A 22,844-nucleotide genomic window follows, 5' to 3' on the forward strand; every position below is an offset into this window, starting at 1 on the left:
ACAATCTTTCAACATGACTAACAACCGTATTCGAACAATGAGATACGTCAAATAGATATTATAATGATATTGAAAGATTTGACGTATCTCATTGTTCGAATACGGCTGTAAAACAAAAGTAGTGAAAGCATATTAACTAGGCTGTTCCATGGGCTACCTGACTCATCAATTCAGTACGGCGGTATAAAACATTATATATTTATATATACAAGTTACCGTCAAAAATTATTTTTGATACACACTTTTATTGCCGACTGTACTTTCTCCCCTTTGCATGTCTAACAAGTACTTCTCGAGGTCTTTCAAATGAGCCGAAACTCAATATTAGCTCAATCAGACACCGGGAAGTGGTTCGAATTTAAGTTACAAGATTTTAAGCACATACATATATTACATAGGTAATAATAAATATACGCGGTGAAGCTAAATAAAAGTGTGCAAAATATAGACACACTTTTATTATAAAAATTGATATACTTATACAAAAACTAGCGAGTATCCTCTCATTCTAAATTTAACGCCTGATGCATTCTGTCGGGCTTTCCGGTTTCCAGTTTTTGCTCTCAATTCTATTTGACTAGTTTAAGCGCCCTGAGTTTGTCCTCGATCCGCTTTTTTGCTTCGGGGGCTAGCGGCTTATTGACCTGAGATGGCGGACCAACTTCCACGCCAGTTACGATCCCCATGCCAGCTTTAATCGCTGGCACCAGTTCACCTATAATGAGATACGAAAATGATCAAAAGGAATTATTATTGAAGGCATCTAATGCATAGTTCCTTGGTATAGAAAACCCAACGAGGACGTAATACTTTATAGTTTTTAACCGACTTCAATTTCATAGAAGGAGGAGGTTCTGTATTCGGTCGTGGCTATCTTTTTTTTTTTTTCTATGTACGTTCACCGATTACTCCGACATCCGTAGTCCGATTTGAGTAATTCTTTTTTTGTTTGAAAGGAGCTACCTCCAAGTTGGTCCCATATTAATTTGGTTCTCCCATATTAATTTGGTTCTGTTCTGATGATGAGATCCATGAGGAATTGAGGGAACTCCTCAATTTTTAAAGGCACATGCATAGTGATTTGGGTGTTTTCTTAAGCAACTCGAGCATTTTCTCCCGAAAACCACCAATTTGATGAAGTAGACCTGATGATGATGATTGTTTTGATGATAATGATGATGATTTTTTATATGTAGTATGTACAGCGATTACTCCGGCACCTGTGACCCGATTTGAGTAATTCTTTTTTTGTTTGGAAGAGGTTACCTCTAAGGTGTTTCCGTATTATTTTTGGTTCTGGTCTCATGATGGAATCCATGAGGAATTGAGGGAACTCCTCAATTTTTAAAGGCACGTGTAATGTGATTTCGGTGTTTTCTAAAGTAACTAAGTTTGACACTACCCCCGATGAGTAGCCTTACCACGAGCTTGACATTGACATATTTGCTAACGTCTTCGTAACTTACTTTTTATGCATCTCGCTCACACTAATATTGCGAGCGAGATGCATAAAAAGTAAGTTACACACACGCTAGCGAATATATCAATGTCAAACTCGTGGTAAGCTGGTAAGGCTACTGATCGGGGGTTAGGGTTAGGGGTTAAGGGGTCGGGGAATGGCGGTTGAAAAGTTGCTGGGACAGGGCCGAGGGGTTCCTGGATCAGGGGTTGATGCGCTGTGAGGTTGAGTGATCGGGGGGTTGAGGGATTGGGTCAGTGACGGGCGGAGGATGGATTTAGTGTGTTCCCAGACGGACTCGAGAAAATTCCTGATTACCTACATATTTATTAAAGTAATAGGTACACGAATTTAGTGGAAAACATGATCTTGTTTTTCATTCATGCGTCGCGCTAAAACTATGCGTTAAAACTAAAAATCGGGCAAGTGCGAGTCGGACTCGCGCACGAAGGGTTCCGTACCATATAAAAAAAAAAAACAAAAAAAAAAGCAAAAAAAAAAAACGGTCACCCATCCAAGTACTGACCACTCCCGACGTTGCTTAACTTTGGTCAAAAATCACGTTTGTTGTATGGGAGCCCCATTTAAATCTTTATTTTATTCTGTTTTTAGTATTTGTTGTTATAGCGGCAACAGAAATACATCTTCTTCTTCCTCGCGTTATCCCGGCATTTTGCCACGGCTCATGAGAGCCTGGGGTCCGCTTGACAACTAATCCCATGATTTGACGTAGGCACTAGTTTTTACGGAATCGACTGCCATCTGACCTTCCAACCCAGAGGGGAAACTAGGCAACAGAAATACATCATCTGTGAAAATTTCAACTGTCTAGCTATCACGGTTCGTGAGATACAGCCTGGTGACAGACGGACGGACGGACGGACGGACGGACGGACAGCGAAGTCTTAGTAATAGGGTCCCGTTTTACCCTTTGGGTACGGAACCCTAAAAATTGAAAAATAAAAACTTTTTACAAAAAAAAGAAAACCGACTTCAAAAAGGATGAGACAAAATATTATCCTTTTTTAAGTCTATGCGTTACCAACTGATATGTTTGAAGTCGGTGCCAAGCCAAGTAGTAACAATACCAGTCAAAAATAATCAGCTTTATGGCTATAAATCTAGTGTTGTGAATTTAAGCTTCGAGGCGTAAACTACAAGACTTGAGTCGCGACTTCTGAGTCTAGAAGCCTCGAACCTTAAAGCCTCGACCATATAAGCCTCAACTTAATAAGTTCTCGTTGCTGCTTACGAGCACAGAAATCTCGAGTCTTTAGGCCTCAAGCTTTAAAGCCTCCTAAGCTTTGAAGGTTTAAGTCTATAAGGTTTGTAGCATTTAAGTCTTAAAAGCTTTTAACAAATTAGATTAATCTATGCCATATTTGATAGTTATGCAGGGTGCCCGTGAGGAGCCCGAGAGATTTTAACAGCATAATCCTGAGGTCGTTAGAAGTAAAAGAACCGGTCAAGTGCGAGTCGGACTCGCCCACTGAGGGTTCCGTATTTTTTAGTATTTGTTGTTGTAGGCAACAGAAATACATCTGTGAAAATTTCAGCTGTCTAACCTAGCTATCACGGTTCATGAGATACAGCCTGGTGACAGACGGTCATTTTAATCTTTAAAAATGGTCAGGAATACTCTTTTAATACTGGCTGAATATCCTCCAAATATTAAAAAAAGAATATATAATTATGGCTTGTCATAAAAACTATAGCCACAATAATACATTCTATCTATAACGCTCGTTGTTTGAGCTCTTAACGCTTGACTCAGGCCTTCGAGGTTCGGGGGCTTGAGCTTTCAATATGCCCGAGTTTTTAAAGCTTGAGCTCTCTATGAAGCCCGAGGCTTAAAGACTTACTCTTAAGAGCTCATAAAAATTAAAACCAAAATATTATTTTGCTAATCCGCGAAAAGACCTCTTCGCGAAAGGTCTTTTCGCGGATTAGCAAAATAATATTTTGGTTTTAATTAGTATGGATTTCCGCAAAGTAACGCCTGATTCTATTCACTAGCTCATAAAAAGCTTGAGTCGTTAAGGTTCTGAACCATTTCTGAGCTCAAACCTTTAATGCTTGAGTCTTCAAAGCTTGAACCTTCAAGGTTTGCAAGTCTTTAAGGTTTAAAAGTCTTCAAGACTAGTCTTTTAACAACACTATATAAATCCCATTAGAACTGTACTAATAACTATTATAAATGTGTAAGTAATTCTGTCTGCCTCTTTGTCGCCTTTTTATGGCTAAACAACTGAACCGCTTTAGGTGAAAGTTGGCAAGAAGGTAAATTCCTTGAATTGTTTTATACTTATTTTGAAATGTAGTCCTCTGGATAAGGGACGGGAAATAACTCAGTCCCAATCCCACACTTGCGTGCTATAGACTGTTCGAGCATTAGTAAGAAATGCTCTTTAAAAAATACGACGGCAAAAAAATGCTTTGGATTTACACTAATGTGCCGACAAACATGGTACGGACTGCGCCAAGGTTTGATCGTGTGTTCTGAGGTGTGTTCTTAGGTACAGTCGACGTCAATGTTATGTTTACACTTTTGCACCTTACTCCTCTGTAAACATATTTTTAACGTCGACTGTACCTACAGAAAGTCCGTTCATTGTCGTCGTGTAAGGCAATCCAATGTAGGTACATCTTATCGAATCGCACCAAAATCATGGTATGCTTCAAAATTTCGCTTGGCACCGACTTCAAACATATCAGTTGGTAACGCATAGACTTAAAAAAGGATAATATTTTATTTCATCCTTTTTGAAGTCGGTTTTCTTTTTTTTGTAAAAAGATTTTTTTCTGATATTAATTAACTAATAACAGTAATAACTATTATGTATACATTTTTTTACCGTTTATATAAGAAATGCTTGATGCCATTGGCTTGGTGGCATTGACATATATATCTATAGGGCAATAATAATGAGGCATGACAGGGGCCAGTACAGCGGTGTGAAACCGCTACAACGCGATTGGTTGATGAGTTCGCAGCACGCGCGCGATTGGTTGACGAGTTCGCATTACGCGCGCTATTGGTCGCAACTTGTAGTTGCGTTAGACTGCACGATTGGCTGGAATTCGTGAGAACACCGCTGAACTAGCACCATTTTCAGTGCCCCATTAGCCCGTCCTTAATAGATATTATACGTCAATGCATTTAGGACACTCTGTATATAGCAGCTCTTTTTCTCCAAGGGTAATCTACATCCAATATCTGATCGGACAAAGTTGAGAAGCTCTAATCGTCGGGTGAGAATACGTTTGTGCCATACGCCACTTACATGGTTTGCAGGAGAGCGAAAAGAAGCAAAAAAAAATATTCTTCAGAAAGTTTTACATTTAGCAAATATTGAACGTATATATCATTTCGGCATATATGTTTACTATTTATAGTACCAAACAAATATTGTGAATACAGTGGCACAGTGTTCGATTTACCTCAATAAATTTCCCTATGCTGTTAATTGCATAAATCAATCAAGGAATGCATTTGTAATGCAAGACTAGAACACCCAGAAGTCTATTTCAAATACTTTTTTTAATAAAAAATAAATTATATTTCATGACCTTGACATCGAAAAATTACTAAATAAATTCTACAGAAGTATCTGATGAAGAAGTCGCTTTTTAATCAATGTAGTTCGATAAAGAAGCCTTTGGCGCATATTTTCTAGTTCTTAGTTTTGGAATTTTATTTCATTTTTTCTCCTAAATAACTCAAAAGTGCGACTTGTGACTAGCACTGACAGATTGCTCTTAACTAGGTCTACCACTGGTAAAAAAATCACGTTCCACTATCGCGGCGTTTAGGAGTTATCGAATTTAAAAATACAGTGTTAGGGTTGACCCTCAACTTGACCTTTAATTTTTAGTCAGAATTAATTAAAAATTTTCCTCTATTACAAAATTGTATATTGTTTAGACATACTCCAGGTACATAAATAAAAATACAGGAACACTGGATTGACGGGGGCAAAAGTGCACCAGTGCTAGTGATTAATTAAAAATCGACTAATCGTAAAAAACAATTTTATCCATCATTATCAAAATGGCTAAGTTTGAATACATTTAATTGTGTGCAAACCTCTTTCATTTATACTTATCACAAGTATAAACAACCGATATCTGACATTGACGGTGTCGAGTCACTTGTAGATATGAGCGCCGCGCCGGCGCGCCGCCGCCGCCGACAAAATTGTCGCGCCGCCGCCGCCGACGCTGCGCTATCGGCGTGGCATCGGCGTGACCTTGATAGATACTACTACTTTCAGAATCAGATAATATATATTTTATCTAGTTTAAGATCTAAATCTTTAACGGCGCCAGTCTGAATAGCTTATAGACATTCAAAAGGTATTTTAGGTCCATATAATTCAAAAATATTGATGGTAAATCAAACTTTTCTGTTTCGTAACCACGCTACTAGTGTTAGAGCAATGGAATGACTAATTTTGCCAGCTGGCTAGCTCATCCGTAATTCACCGCGAATTCAATCATTGCAAGCATGGTTTGAATGTCTTTACAAGGTGTAAAAAGGGGTTAATTTCAGATATTAAGCGTTTTCACGCCCAAAGGTCCGGGCGTTGGCTACGTACGCAAGGGCGTCAGAAACAGAATCGGGTCTCATTTAAGCTTGGCCCTTGTTCTAATTTCAAACTTTGCTCTCTCGTAACCCAATCTATTGCCTCGCATCGCTCGCACAGAAGTAAGACTGAACATCCAAGTTTTCGGCCCTGTTTGGAGCCTAACTTTCGGGCTCGCTTTTAAAATGCTTGATCATTGGTTCTTCTCCGATCTTAGCTCCACTGCAGCACGGCCTTTGGCCTGGCACGAATGCACCTGCAGGAAAGCTCCAGGTCTTTAACACTATGGCCTCGGTCTTTATCGGCCTTCGGACTTGCTTACACTGGACCTATAGTTAAATTCCAAGCTCTGCTCTCTTGCAGCTTGGCCTTCGGCCTCGCACAGAAGCTCGCTGTAATCGGCGCTCCGGGCATTCGGCCGTCAGCCAAGTTCACACTTGGCGTTCGATTCTAAGCTGTATGCTTGCTTACCTGCAGCTCAGCCTCTGGCCTCGCATGGGAAGGCGTCGGAATCAGGTCTTCGGTGTTAGGTGGAGCTCGGCCTTGGGCCTCACTTTTTGACATAAATCGGTTTGTTGGGTCGATATTGATTAATGACGGGGCTTGATTTTCCTCACTTCGGCTCTTTGAAATGTCGACCAGACGTTTCCCTGATACAGTCAATCCGCTACTTTTTACTTAGCACTAAAGATAAGGGCCTCGCAAAGATCTTCCGGCTAGGGCCTTGCCATGATTCAGACCGCCTCTGATGCCGCGCGATACCGTTTATACTATATAAAACTTTTTTCGTACCTTTATTCAATAAATTTTGCTTGAAATCGAAAAATGCACTTATTTTATAACTTTCTTACAGCAAAAACATGTTTTTTCGGTAAAATTTTGGGTTAAATTGTTTTTTCATTAATCAAAGGTGTTTCAAGGCCACGCCGCCGATTCGCCGCCGCCGCCGACCGATTTTGACCGGCGCGCCGCCGCCGGCTAAATGCCTATCGGCGCTCATATCTAGTCACTTGTGACAAGTATTGAAATTATATTGAATAATTAATTCAGTACAACAATATTATTTAGCACGATTACGTTAGATACGTTTGAAAATAAAATTATTTGTTGTTACACGAGTGGTTAACGATGCTGTGGACTGCACCACAGCCGGTACTTCTCAAACTCCGGAAGTAACCGCAAATATGCAAGGAGGTTGTACGCGATATCATATTTTTGAGTGCTTTTACGCAGAAAGTAAAAAATATAAAAAAACGGAGCACCTGACGACCTATCACCATCAGATTTGACTACCGTACTTTTCAGAGAAATGGGTCAAGAACTCAAAGATCTCTCTCCCAGCGAAGAAGATACACTTTTACGCTTAGTTGTTCACCCATTTCTTAGGAAAGCCATGAGTTTTTACAAAAAATGCAACAGGAACAAAAAGAGGTTCAAAGACAAGCATGGCGTTTTCTTGAACAAACAATTCATTGACGACATACCGCTCGAATTTAAGAGGGTTACTGCACGCTTTTCGACATTCAGTGAGATGTGCAGTACTTCACAACCATTGGAAACGGTTGCCATGAACAATGATACACCCGGTGAAGGATGCAGTACTGAAGTACCCCCGGAATCCACATCATTGGACGTCGCACAGTCCGACGTAACGCTCATGAATTCAACTGGCATGTCATCATTGAGATCTTCTAAATCAACCAATGATCCCAGTGTAAGTTATAAACAAGACCTTAAAATTAGAAAACGGATCATGGAGTCCCTGGAAGGTGAACCTCAAGCTATAGTGATAAAATCTTTTGCGTCGACGATTACTTCAGACAATGGAAGCAAAATCACTCCAAAAGCTTCAAAAGATTTAGAAAATGTTATAAAACATTGTCTGAAATCACCAAAAGAACCATCTGTAGTTTTGAAAAAAAATCTACGATAACAAAACCTTATTCACCAGAAGAAGCATTAGGTTTCATTATAGACAGAAAACTGAGTGTGGAGACTTATAAACTTTTGAGACAAGATTTAAAGAGTCGGGGTTATCCTGCTTACCCACCTTACCAGGATTTATTAAATGCAAGAAAATCATGTTATCCAGCAGAAGAAATATATGTGTCGGAAATAGAAGCATCAGTTTCGTTGCATGGTTTACTTGCGCATACTATTCAACGACTTGTTCGAAGTTGTGATGCTAGTTTTGTCGAATACTGTAATAGGAAAGGCAATCAAGAAGTCTCGTGCCTATTTGAAGGGTCCTGGGGTTTCGACGGAAGCACAGGCCAATCATTGTATAACCAACATTTCCCAGGATCAAGCGAAGATATTTCCAAAAACGAAAGTAGTCTTTTTGCCACAACTTTCCTGCCTTTACGTATGGTAATCGACAAACATTTTATTGCCTGGCTCAACCCGACACCCCAGTCGTATAGATTTTGTCGGCCTCTCCACATCCAATACAGAAAAGAAACTACTAATCTTATTCTTGAGGAAAAAGCGTCTGTAGAAGAGCAAATTAAAAGTTTACCTCCAATTACTGTAGAAACTTCAGAAGGGCACCATATCATATTTGTTTGTGAGTTAACTTTAAGTATAATTGATGGCAAAGTTCTCAACGCTTTAACAGTTAAGATGTCCCTTTTGCAAGCTTACTGCGAGTCAGTTTAATAATTTGAAAACGTCATACACAAAAGAAACTATAAAAGAAAATATGCGACACGGTATCAATCCACTTCATGCGTGGATTCGAATTTTAGAGTTTCTATTACATCTGATTTATAAAAACGACCCTTCAGTTCGAAAATGGCGAATCAAGAAGAGTAGCAGGGAAGGCCAAATTGTTGAAAAACGAAAAAAACTTATTCATTCTGAAATAAGAAAAAAGATAGGATTATTGGTGGACGTAGTAAAACCTAATTCAGGTACAACTAATGATGGCAATTCAGCCCGGACAGCACTATCCGATAAATATCGTGCCATATTTACTGAGATATTAGGTCTTGATGCGTGGTTAATCGACGGATTACATATTATACTTGTCGCCATATCTTGCGAGTATCCTATCGATGCAAAAAAGTTCGGTACTTTTTGCCGTACGCTCGCGGAAAGGTATGTGAAGAAGACATCATATGAATGGCATCCGATGACTGTAACGGTACACAAAATTCTAGTACACGGCGAAGAGATCATAGATTCATGTTCTCTTCCTGTTGGTATGCTCTCAGAGCAAGCGGCCGAATCGCGCAATAAATTTTGGCGGTCAGATAGGGAACACCATTGCCGGAAAATGAACAGGAGAAAAACTATGATAGATCTCTTTCACCGTGCACTAGAATCATCAGATCCGTTCGTGTCTATGGCACACTACAGACAACGCCAAAAATCGTCCAGTAGGATTAGTCTACCAGAAGCAGTTCGTGAACTTCTGAAGCCGATTCATGAAGAAAACTTACAAGAGGCTGAAGTCGATAATGAAGATCTAGCTAATGATGGATCTTCGTTAATAGACGGTGATGAAAATCCATCCCATGTTGACGACTGCACGTTAGTTCTCGAAAATAAAAATGATTTGTATGAGCCACAAAATACATAAAATCTGAGATCAACTTGCGAAAATAAACTATAACTTGACTTCTGAATTTCTTTCTTTCTTTTCTGAATTTAATGACTTTATTGTTTAACAAAGTGCACTGCACTTAAATGTTTCTGCGTGGCCCAATGGTTGACTGGTAGGGAATGCCTTTTGGCAAGTCTGCCATTTGTAATTTCTTGTATTGTGCAATAAAGGTTAAATAAATAAATATAAATAAAGTTTCTTATGTTGTTCCTTAATTTAATTTAATCAGATTTTTTAATTACTCCGACCTTTCATATTTGTTTGACCTTTAAGTAACAACCCTAAAAAGTATAATTTGACCTTTATACGTAACTCCCAAACGCCGCGATAGTGGAACGTGATTTTTTTACCAGTGGTAGACCTAGTTAAGAGCCATCTTTCAGTGCTAGTTACAAGTCGCACTTTTGAGTTTTTCAGGAGAAAAAAATTGAAATAAAAAATCTGTATTTATATGAATAACTCGGTAAGCAGAGGGTAAATTCCAAAACTAAGAACTAGAAAATATGCGCCAAAGGCTTCTTTATTGATTAAAAGCGACTTCTTCATCAGATACTTTTGTAGAATTTATTTAGTAATTTTTCGATGCCAAGCTCATGAAATATAATTTATTTTTTATAAAAAAAAGTATGTGAAATAGACTTCTGGGTGTTCTAGTCTTGCATTTCAAATGCATTCCTTGATTGATTTATGCAATTAACAGCATAGGGAAATTTTTTGAGGGAAATCGAACACTGTGAGTGGTAATCATGAAATAAAAGCATTTTTATTTTTGCCATATCCGTTTTTGATGAGTAAATGTTAAACGTATAATGTATGACATGACACAAAATGTCACACTTTTGTGATAATTTTCTGTTGACAGAGTGTATTATATCCTATAGTAAATTGCGGATATGACACAACATTTTTCAAAAATTGTTTTTTTCAAAAACCGATTAGTGTCAATTATAGCATATTTTTTGTTATTTTAGGAATCATTGCAAAACTATTTTCTCAAAAATGGATATGGCACAAACGTATTCTCAGCCGACGTAATAGGAACGTACCCTCAGCTGTGTGGGCCTCTATCGCAAGGCTAAGAGTCTCCTGCAGCGCGCGTGCTTTGGGGACGTCGCTGGCTTCCACAGCAGCTATGATATCCTCTGCCAACTTCGGGAACAAGTTGAAGGATATGCACATGAAGTTTTTCACGCCGAGCAGCGCTGCTGGAGCTAATAGCTAGAAAAAAAAACATTATTTATAATTTATTCAATAATGAAAATCCACAGCCTCATAATATTTTATCATTTATTTAACCGCAGCAGTGCTAGAATAATTTTTAAAAGCAAGTAGGTAAAAGTGGATAATTTGTTTCGTATTATGTAGATTTAGGTATAATATAAGATTAAGTAGGTATTTTAAACTTTATCATATCTTCATGAGTAAACCTACTCTACTCAGTCAGGTGTAAAAATAAGGGTGCATACAACTTTAATATGTCCCATGGTTAGTTCTTAATTCGCCAAGAGCTATGGGATACATTTTTGAGTAAGGTGTGAGCACCCATATTTTTACACTTTGATTTTAATTTCATGGAAGGTAAAGGTGGAAGGTACGCTAATGTAATGTTGTACGCCGTCAGGCGTGGCTCACTCCCCGATTTCGTCGCTTTGCTACAAGTAGCTAAAAGTACATCCGTTCCACACCAATTTTGGTGGCTAGCCATAAGCCGCGCGTGGCGCTGTCGCCACCTAGCGGCCATATTTGTCCTGATTGTAACAGACGATTGTGTTAGAGAGTGAGTCTTCTGTACCTACTATTATTTATTCTGTGACGCCGTGTCAACTTAGTTGAACTCTATGAAGAATAAAACTCACGGTATCAGCTGATACAAACATCTCCTGTCCATCTTTCAGGATCCTCAGCACTTGAGCAGCCTCGCTCAAGTCTTTCGGGGAATACTTAATGCCTTTAAAATTAGGAATGCGAGCGCTTGCTTTAGCTACAAATTCCGGTGCGTTTACTGAAAAAAAGTCAATTATTATAAAATTGTGCCTCCAGTCTAATTTACTGGGAATCGACTGAGACTGCGATGCGCAGAAGTAACTACATATTTAGTTTTTTATCATTTAGCAATAGCATTTTAAGATTTTTATATTATTTTTCTACCTTGATTATCACCAATAGATGCCGTGGCGTTAACTAAGTTTTCCGTTTAATTTGAATAAGTTATTAATTTATTTATAAAGTTGTTGTTAAAATTTCTGTAGGTGTTTTTTGTTTGCAATAAAGCGTGAGGAGCACAATAACGCCATGCAATTATGAGTGCGAATAGAAATTACAGCTAAGTTTTGATGCCGTCCCAAAACTTGTAATGAATTTCAATTTAATCTTAAGTTATATAATAGGTAGTTTTAATTAAACGCCGTCAAAGTTGCTGGAAAGTGCTATAGGTACTCGACTACAGGCAGAATAGTTGTTATTCGAGTGTACGTACTCGTATGTATGAATGGCTATTCCTTGAAATGCTTGGATATTTTTCGGATTATAACTATAGTTGGTCAAGCAAATCTTGTCAGTAGAAAAAAACGGCAAATTTAAAAAAATGTAGGCGTGAAGGGTTATCGTCCCATAGAAAATGTGAAATTCGCGCCTTTTTCTACTGGCAAGATTTGCTTGACCAAGTATCCTACATAAAATATTTTAAAGAAAAAATAGGTAGTTGGTGCAATTTAATAAACGATAGAAGCTTCCGTCTGGCTTTTGCGTAATACTCTACAAATTACAGTCTTTCCATAATAATAGAGAAAACTGGCTATTTATTACATACGATAGCAAACAAACTATCATCTTAAATGCTCTATGTACTAGGTATACCCGATATCAGCCGGCAACTTTATAATGTAGCACTCTAAAGCATTTAACGAATTAAGCATTTAGCGAAAATCTGTAGCTGTATTAGTATCGTGAAACTTATGGTACCTTCAACTCTGCTCCTGGGGGGATTGTGGTAATAGAGTACAGGTAGCTTCGGCGCTGCCTGGGCGACGAGTTCTACATAGGAGACCAGTTCGTCAGCATTCTTGGGCTTGAAGTATAGCTCCGGCATCGTGAGGATAGAATCCACGCCTACTGACTGACAATATTTGGCCTGAAATATAATTTTCTTATGTAGAAAAAAGTCAGACAAATTACGTAACTCCAAAGATTCATGGATTGTGTTAAACGTGTAAAGACGTTTGGCGTTTGTCATAAACGCCTGTTAAGTCTAACAAACCCTTGATAATTATTTGTCTTTTCCATCCATCATTTAAACATTTGTGTTTGTTTGAAAGGGACAACATTTAACAAAGATTTTCTAAGTCAGAGATCTAGACTAGAGTTTGTATAATATGATAAGCAGATATTAAAGTTCACGTCCACAATATGCCGTTACCGTCCACGGTAATATTCTGCATATTATCTTATACATTTAGGCAGGGGACCTTTATCGTGACGGTAAAACGGGCCTTTGTCATCGACATCCACGGAGAAGTATTAAAGCCTCCATTGTTCAGCAAGTGAATTAAAGCTTAGGCACACAGTGACCGTCATTTGTATAGGTAAATCTGCATATCTACTCTTGTAGCAGTCGTAGCTGACAGTACCTATACTAATGTACACTGGAGTAAATGATTAATTAAATCTGATAGTATGATTTAGATTTAGATTTTTAGATTTATTTATTTCATAATATGAAATTACAATATAAATTATTTTACACTAATCTATACGAATTTATATTATGATCGTCAAGTAGGAAAATAAGAATTGATTATAATTATACAAATGTCAAGCAATAAGTACACAATTTAAAAACCATTATAACTATTATAAGCAATCAATTAATTAACTAAATTTTTTAACAATGTCAAATAATATAAAATGTAAAAACAATGTCAATACAGTAAGCATGGATATGTCATAATGATCGTCAAATTAAAATAAAAATGAAATATAGGTCAAAGAAAAATTAATTACATTCAGTTTATTGTGTTACATGTCATTTCCATATATTCATTTACAGAATATAATGGATTATCCAATAAAAAGAGTCTCAATTGGCGTTCAAATGTTTCGTCAGATGGTTCAGTTCGCAATTTTGCAGGTAGACGTTCATAGTACGTTGGTCCAATCACCCTCGGATTTTTGACTGAAAGTGCCATGCGACGCGGCACTGTGCGTAGTCTACCCGTGGATCGGAGCTGTTTGCCCGCAACCTCGACACGTTTGAACATTGGCAAATTATTTCTTACAAACATTAATACTTGAAATATGTAAAGTGAGTAGTGTGTCATTATACCGATTTGCTTGAATGTCTAGCTTGGACTCCAGCTAGCAATCGAACCGCCCGTTTTTGAAGTATCAAGACTCGCTTTGAATCTGTGGAATTTCCCCATATTAACGTCCCGTAAGATATTAATGAATGAAAATGGGAAAAATACACAGCCTTCAGTGCTTTTCGTGATATAAGTGGCTGTAGTTTCTTGATGGCGAAGACAGCACTACTCAACCTATTGCATAATTGGTCAACATGACACTTCCAGCCAAGGTTCGAGTCAACCGTAAAGCCCAGGAATTTGCTCTCAGAACACAATGGCATTGGGCCGTTTGTAATACACGAAGGTACTGCAGTGCCACGAGCTGAAAAAATCATCACGTTTGACTTCGCGACATTCAAGAGCAACCCATTCGACGAAAACCACAACTGTAGCTGATCACATGCCTCACGGATTTTCTCAGCAAGCAGTTCATGGGTTTGGGCCCTCACGACTACCGTTGTGTCATCCGCGAAGAGTACTGGTATGCCGCTCGTTATTGCTGACGGAAGATCGTTAATAAATAACAGAAATAAGGTATTGCCGATCGCTGACCCTTGAGGGATGCCCAAGTTGACGTGGCCTGTATGTACATTCGCTCTCGACGCTTGAAAGTCTGTGTCGAACCGAGAAGGTGGTATTAAGGTTGGAGATTGCCTGTTAGCTTGTAAGCATTTACCTACATCTGTGATTAAGACATTTTAGTGCCATGCCATTTCTCGACCTCCCTGGTGTCATGCATCAGATTCGATCGGTTCCTGAAATTTTGGTGTTCCCCTAGATTGCTTATTATTTTTTTTTATTTCCTTTAAAGTGTTTACAATGCTTTCTTAAAATTAGAACCCTTTTTCCTAGATGGGCAGAACTTGTGCTATACGATCAACACTTAAACAGTGCTCCGGCACTGTAGGAGACTTACCAATTCCTGGACGTCGGCGATGGGTGCCCCGCCGACTTGCACTTGGACGTGTATGCCGGCGGGCTTGACGGCGGCCAACCATGAGTCTATCACCTTTTTTCTGTCGGCCACACTTATGGTCATGTGTTCGCCAGTCGTGCCACCGACTAAAAAAAGAAATTGCTTAGAAAATTCATAGGTTTTTGTTAGAGCCGGGTTTAGAGCCGGACTAGGTCCTAGAGATGCCTTAGTAGCAGTCAAAGTTTTAATACAAAGATGTCTAGATGTTCAAGTAGATGTTCACATTATGTGCTTTATCGACTTCGAGAAAGCATTTGACAATGTTAATCATGCTAAATTAATTAATATAATAAAATCAATTGGAATAGATGGCAACGACATTAAATTAATAGAGAACTTATACTGGAAACAAAAAGCTAAAATCAAAATTAATAACGTTCTGACCGAAGAAGTTCAAATAGAGAAAAGCGTAAGGCAGGGCTGTATCTTGCCACCCTGCTTATTCAACTTGTACTCGGAGGTGATTTTTAGAAAGGCTTTTGAAGAACTTGATCTTGGGATCCGTGTGAATGGCAAATTGATACAGAACATTCGCTACGCTGATGATACCGTCTTATTTGCTACTAACCCTGAAGACCTTCAAATAATGCTACAAAAACTGAATAACACACTTTTGGAATATGGACTTAAGATAAACACAAGTAAAACAAAACACATGATTGTTAGTAAAACACCAATTTCAGAAACCCTAAGACCACTATCCTTAAATAACAAAATAATAGACAGAGTAAAAAGTTATAAGTACCTGGGTTGTTGGTTAAATGAGGACTGGGAATCAGAGAAGGAAATACGGACGAGAATTGAAATAGCCAGAAACACCATTCAGAAAATGAGGAAACTTCTAACTAACAGAAAAATAAACCTAAAACTGAGGTGGCGAATGGTTAAATGTTACATCATCCCAATTCTTATGTATGGTTCCGAAAGCTGGACCCTGAAAAAGAATTTGGTCAACAAACTAAGGGCTTTTGAAATGTGGATTTATCGAAAGATGCTCAAAATTAAATGGACAGATAGAATAACTAATGTCAGAGTTTTGGAAATCATGAAAAAAGGCTTAGAAGTAGTATCAACAATAAAGAAGAGGAAAGCAGCATATTTTGGACATATATATAGAAACAATAAATACAACCTTCTGAAATTAATAATTGAAGGAAAAATTGAAGGGAAGCGTGGCCGTGGTAGAAGGCGCACATCATGGACTGAAAATATAAGAGACTGGTTAAAAGTGAAGAGCATAGATGGACTAATTCGAAATATGGTCGCCGATCTCCTGGACAGAGATGGCACTTGAAGAAGAAGCAGAATAAAGTGTAAGAATGTCAGTCCGGAACTGTGCTCATTTTAGGTAACGGGTTACTTTTGTTTAGTCGCGTAGCAAGTTTGTGTTGGACTTCTAGTGTTATTAACGTAACTATGGATACATACCTAGGATTGACTTATAGCCAGACTGCAGGACATACTGCGTGTACGCAGGAATAGCGTTAAAGTTGACAGTAAAATTGGTGTTGAAGCAGGTGAACACTGGCATCATTAGCCACCGCACATTTAACGCCACCTGAACAAAAAAGGAGTCCTACAATTTTCATTGGAGTTATTTAGCGATAAAAATGCTAACAATTAACACAAAATACATAGGTACAGATAGCTAGGTCTACTTGTTTCAGGTTGATAGAAAAGGGGATCACCTTCCATTTATATTTGTGCTCAAAATTATTAAATCGAAATTAGGCTAAAGACATTGTTTTTAGGGTTCCGTACCCAAAGGGTAAAAACGGGACCCTATTACTAAGACTCCGCTGTCCGCCCGTCTGTCACCAGGCGGTATCTCATGAACCGTGATAGCTAGGCAGTTGAAATTTTCACAGATGATGTATTTCTGTTGCCGCTATAACAACAAATACTAAAAAGTACGGAACCCTCGGTGAGCGAGTCCGACTCGCACTTGTCCGGTTTTTATTTTCTATAGAACCAACTTTAACATTAAATAGTTTTGATTAGAGTTTGCCCTTCCAAATATACTCTAGTTTCCGTGTGATTTTTTTTCATGACATTTGACCCCGATTAATATGTGTAGAAATTCAATATAAAAACTACAATTTTGCGTTGGGTTAAAGGTATGGACATAAGACGCTTGAACATCATTTCTGTGTAGGTAATAGGTACATAATATACATATACCAGAGATATATATAACTCCGTATAAGATAAATAAAGTCTAAGAAAAAAACGTGCCTCGGACGGCCAAGGAAAAGTCATTCTCGAATAGATGGCGCCATTACCTTTGGCCTATTCTCGGCTAGATGGCGTTAACGACACCGTTTGGTATTTAACAATTTTAACACATATCAGTGAAAGAACATGGGTCAGTATGGAACAATAAAAAATAAGAATCATTTATCCGTAAACATATTTTGATTATTTTATACATTTTCAATTTTATTTTAAGTTTTAATCGTGTGTCGATAGATGGCAGTAAATGTACCGTGACTACAAAATTGACAATGACAGGACCCCTCTATACTATCTATTCTCTTTGCATATACATATACATACCTATAAAGTTGATAAGATGTGTTAAGTGTATGCACAGAGTAATATAACTAAAGAAAGAGTGGTAACTCCATACATCAGTTTTCTTACCAAAACGCGCGTTATTTTGTTGACGTTAGATGTCGACTACGAAATAACGCGCGTTTTGGTAAGAAAACTGATGTATGGAGTTACCACTCTTTCTTTATTTATATCACTCTATGGTATAAGTACATTTAGCTGTCTGCTAACTCGTCTGATCACCCGCGGCCTCGTGTTTAAGCTAACACTACAAGGTCTACGTCATATGTCGCTCAGACATCAGCACATGCGATAATTATGCAAGTACATATATTTATATTTACGAGTGCTAGATAATCATAATATCGTGTTGATAGTAGTATCAAAGCTATCGTCATTCCTAAAAATTATAAACTATCAAGCATGTTTATCAATTTAGTTTAAAAGTGTTAACCTAGTATCGACATCACTGCTTTATAAGACCCATGTTAAAGTTTATGATCAGTGGGTACTGGGTTAAATGCATTGACATATATCTAAGGACGGGCCTTACGAGCACTAAGAATGGTGCTAGTTCAGCGGTGTCACTCATAAATTCAAGCCAATCGTGCAGTCTAATAGTTGCGATCGCGCGCGTGATGCGTACTCATCAACCAATCGCGTTGTGGCGTTAGACTGCACGATTGGCTCGAATTCGTGTGCGTGACACCGCTGTACTGGCCCTTGGCCGTCCTTAGATATATGTCAATGGTTGTATGTATTTTCATTGTAAATGCGAGAGTTCACGTATCGTGCATTGTGTCAACTCAGACTAGACTATTTACTGACAACATGTGTTTTATTTTTATTTTACTAGAGGATTATTGTTGATAGTCGTAACTAAAGAGCCAATTTCACCAAAAAGGTTTTTTTTATCTAATTGTAAGTTTGAAATACTGATTTTACACAACATTGTTATAATCTTTATTGCACACCTCAAATAACAACACCTGATAAATACCACCAGGGCTTACGTCCCAACTAAGAAACATGTTTCTATACCTACTTCAAGATAAAACAATCTTAACGAGGTACGTGTTTTAGATGCTACCAATGCTACCCCACGATTAAACACGGACACAAAAAACCGGGCAAGTGCGAGTCGGACTCGCGCACGAAGGGTTCCGTACCATAATGCAAAAAACGGCAAAAAAAAAACGGTCACCCATCCAAGTACTGTCAAAAATCACGTTTGTTGTATGGGAGCCCCACTTAAATCTTTATTTTATAGTGTTTTTAGTATTTGTTGTTATAGCGGCAACAGAAATACATCATCTGTGAAAATTTCAACTGCCTAGCTATCACGGTTCATGAGATACAGCCTGGTGACAGACGGACGGACGGGCAGCGGAGTCTTAGTAATAGGGTCCCGTTTTTACCCTTGGGTACGGAACCCTAAAAACGAGTTCAGAAATTGATCTTGAAGCGTTTTGTTTTATTTAGTATTTTTTTACCGTTTAGGTATTATAATTTATGAGTTATGAGTGTGGGCAGGGGTCAGGGGTCAACAATTGATTATATCCTTTTGCAAGGCAATGTGTTGTACTGTACGGTTGAATTGACTTTGTACGGTATACGGTTGTCCTTCTCTAGCGACACGTCAATTGGCCAATTGAGAAACTACTTCCATTTATTAGGTCATTACCTATGAAATTGGCGTTTTGTTCGGAGAATTTCAACGAAACACGAATTTCCATACAATTAATTTTGCGGATATTTTTTTGATGGCTAATTCAAACCAAACAAAATTTTTCCAGTAATTTTTGACACCTTTAAGGTATGTTTTCAATATCTCCATTTCTTGAAAATTGGTACCATTAGAAAAATATAAGTAATTTTAATACTCGAACCGACAGCACATGAAAAGACCTATTTTCAAGGCTTAATTCTGAACACTTAACAATAAAAAATAACAATTAATTGTATGTAATATCGTTGTTTATTGAGTGCACTGTAGTTTTATTGTAATTGTGTATGTACTTTTGTAAAAAAAAAAAAACTAGGATCAGACTTATATCTATGAACAAAAACGCCAATTTCATAGGTAAGGACCTAATATATGATGCTCTTCTTCTTAAATAAATTCAGCACTGAGAGGCAGTTTGTTTCCATTAACAACAAACAATACATTTGTTATAAATACGTGGGCCATACTTCTGGATTTTGATATATGAGAAGACTTATTTTTTCTAAGTGGCCAGTCCAGGAATTTTCAGTATGCCCTAAGTAATAAGAAGACATGCAACATAATTAGTGATCACACTAATATATAGGATCGTCTACAGAAATTAATACTGAAAACGCACCTAAATAACAAACATTAGCAGAGCGTAAAAATACACAAAATATCTAAGAGTGGTTATTCCATCTGTCAAATATCTTGGTCCAATGTCGTTGCATCTCACACTCTCATTAAGCAAAATGTGAGACAAAATACACATTGGACAAAGAAATTGGACAGGTGGAATACCACCCTAACTTATAAATGCAAAGCATGTTCTACAAAACGTTAAGTTGACGTTAATAGTTACCGCACCAAATAACAATAATGACTTATCTGTACTGGAATGAGTCTTACCATTTTGATTCTTGAAACAAGTAGCAAAACGACTGAATTGCGACGCGCCTCCGTCTCAACTGAGCACGTTACGTGTATTGCAAAAACATATTACATACATATCTATGATTGTAGCTTGCAATACAATAGCAAGGCCAAGGTCCCTTCGATAAAATGAAAAGGGTGATGCGTTGATTCATACAGTACAAGCAGCTGGAGGAGTTTGTCGGACAAATGACAATCAATGGTCGTATCGATTGTTTTGAAAGCATGAAAGTGACCACAAAGTGACATTTGTATTGCCGCAGATGCTAGTAAATATAGAAGACTGATAACCTATACCTCAACATTTTTGTAATTGAGCTATTTAAGCTTTTTTGGCGTAAAGCCCCCTCCACACTCGTATGCCGCTTTCGATTTCGCTAATCTGCGAAATAAACTCCACACTCGCGTTCGCGGCTTCGCGCCGGGAATCGCGTACGAGTGTGGAGCGGGCTTATGATATATGATACTTTTATGTAAGTAATAGGTTTAAAGTTAGTTCATTACATTACTCAATTAAAAAATCTCAACCAATGACAACGCCACTTATTAGGTAAAAGTGTTGTTTTATTTATTTGGTCCTTGTATAGGTAATACCTACTTTCGTAAGTGTGCTTCACAAATATTATCTAATTTATGTGATATTGATAAGATATCGTTATTTGGTTTGTCATATTAGGGAGAGATGTTCGAATGCAACGTTTCATAATCAGAATGACGTGTGATATGATATGAACCTACATATAAATAGTTACTCGTTAAATTCTGATGAATGCAGCCCAGGAGTTTTTAGGTTCTATCTTGAATCGTAACCTAAAAAGATACTTTTTACTATTTTTTTACCTACGATGGTAATAATTATTAATTATCCACTCGACAGCGAGTAGGTATATATTAAGTACCTAAATTCATAAAGGAACTTCATTTACTTATTAAAATCGCTTTAACCAGAGCTGGCATAATTTACGTTGGCAACGAGTGCGGTTATTATAACATTGAATTTTAAAGTTTCCACGAAGCAAGGGCGGCAGGTATCAGACGCGCCCACCGGCCAGCCAAACCACCACTCATTGTAAATTTAATGCTTTAGGCATTTTCACGGGCTTTCCGGTTTTCTTTCAACTTCGCAGCCATTTTTCTGAGGTCTCTCTGAAGCATGTAATATTAGTGTTATCTTATTGATTCCTTATCATTTTAACGCTCATGCAACAAAGGAGCGTATGACCGATTCAAATCATATCCCTAATTAAAAAAGAAAAGTAAACATACGACTTACGAAATTGTCAAAGAGATTTATGATTTCTGAATAAGCAGGTACTTGGAAATTGCTTTATAATTTATTTGGTGTAAACAGCATGAAGCCTCAGCTCAGAATAGGTGTATCTTAGAACACACTGCCCACACACAACTAAATAACAAACCCAACAATTTTGAATTAAAACCTTAGACGTCGCCAACGAAATCTTTTGTTCAGAGAACGCCATATTTGACCTTTTTATGTTGTGTGCAAGCACAACTATTTACGAAATCTGCATTATCGAGTTTACACAAAATTTGGTCTTATTGCAAACATGCGAGCGGCATGCATGCGGGTGCTTGTTATCATTTTATTAAACCGCACCCGTGGCCCCGTGGGTCCTTTGTTTGTCATTTTGTTTACCGGTGGTGCGAATTGCGTGCAAACCTGGATGTGTTCAGGATTTTTAAATACGATACCAGGGAGCCTAGCCAAGATGACAATCGTTTGCATAAAACAAAACGAAACAGCCATATTCGAACAATGCTTATAACATGTCGTACCGATACGATACTGACCTGTCACTGTCACAACGTGACTTTTGACATTGTCAGATCGGTATCGTATCGCTGTTATGTGACATCTTAGAAGCATTGTTCGAATACGGCCGATTGTCTCTCTATCACTCTTCTGTATTAGTGCGATAGAGACAGATTTCGTTTCTTTTCTCTGCGAACGATTCTGTCCTTGGCTAGGCCCCCTAGGCCCTATTTCACTAGAGAACGTGCCGGAAAGTGATATAGTAACTACATAATTATTTTGATGATTTCTGATAATAGGGGATTTCAATTTTGTCAATTTGCTAAATTCTGTAAACCGTATTCAAATTTAATTCAGCGAATTGGTAATTCAGTCAATTACTTTTCCTGAAGCTGTACTTTCTACTGAGGCGTGCAATCGTGCAATAAAGAATATTCTACCTATCTATATCTAAACCGTAACGTTGCTAACTACCACTAAAATAAGTTTTTGGCAAAAATTTAATTTTTGGTACAAGCTTTTATCGCTGACTATACTTTTCTTACGACAGACAACTAATACTCATCGAGACAATTCTAAAAACCCCTAACACAATTAGGTTGCGTTGTTTCATCACAGAGTTCCTATGGCCACCTCCTGTCTCCATCATCAGATCAGTTCGTCAGTACCATATTATTGTATTGTCATCAGAACTACATACAGCTGCTAATTTTCATGACGCTACGATCCTTGAAGGATGGTTAAATTAGTTACCTTAGGGATCATCCATTAATTACGTCACGCGAATTTCTAGGTTTTTTGACCCCTCCCCCCCTCCTTGTCACACTTGGTCACATTTTGCAAATCCCTCCCCACCTGGTGTGACGTCACATTTTAGGCAATTTTGTTTTCAACGAAATCGGTAATAG

At 37.9% G+C, this 22,844-nt stretch overlaps 1 protein-coding gene across 1 annotated transcript; it reads right to left on the reverse strand.

Moving 5' to 3' along the window:
• Positions 1-483: 483 nt before the first annotated feature.
• LOC134789491 (N-acetylneuraminate lyase-like) lies at positions 484-20,215 on the reverse strand. Its single transcript, XM_063760068.1, has 7 exons — positions 20,139-20,215; positions 16,397-16,526; positions 14,909-15,054; positions 12,614-12,782; positions 11,509-11,654; positions 10,699-10,870; positions 484-715 (listed from the first exon to the last, which is right to left on the reverse strand). The coding sequence occupies exons 1-7, from the start codon at positions 20,139-20,141 to the stop codon at positions 570-572; spliced, it is 912 nt and encodes a 303-aa protein (XP_063616138.1). The 5' UTR covers positions 20,142-20,215; the 3' UTR covers positions 484-569.
• Positions 20,216-22,844: the final 2,629 nt, after the last annotated feature.

Source organism: Cydia splendana, chromosome 4, assembly GCF_910591565.1.
Source record: "Cydia splendana chromosome 4, ilCydSple1.2, whole genome shotgun sequence".
Lineage (NCBI taxonomy): Eukaryota > Metazoa > Arthropoda > Insecta > Lepidoptera > Tortricidae > Cydia > Cydia splendana.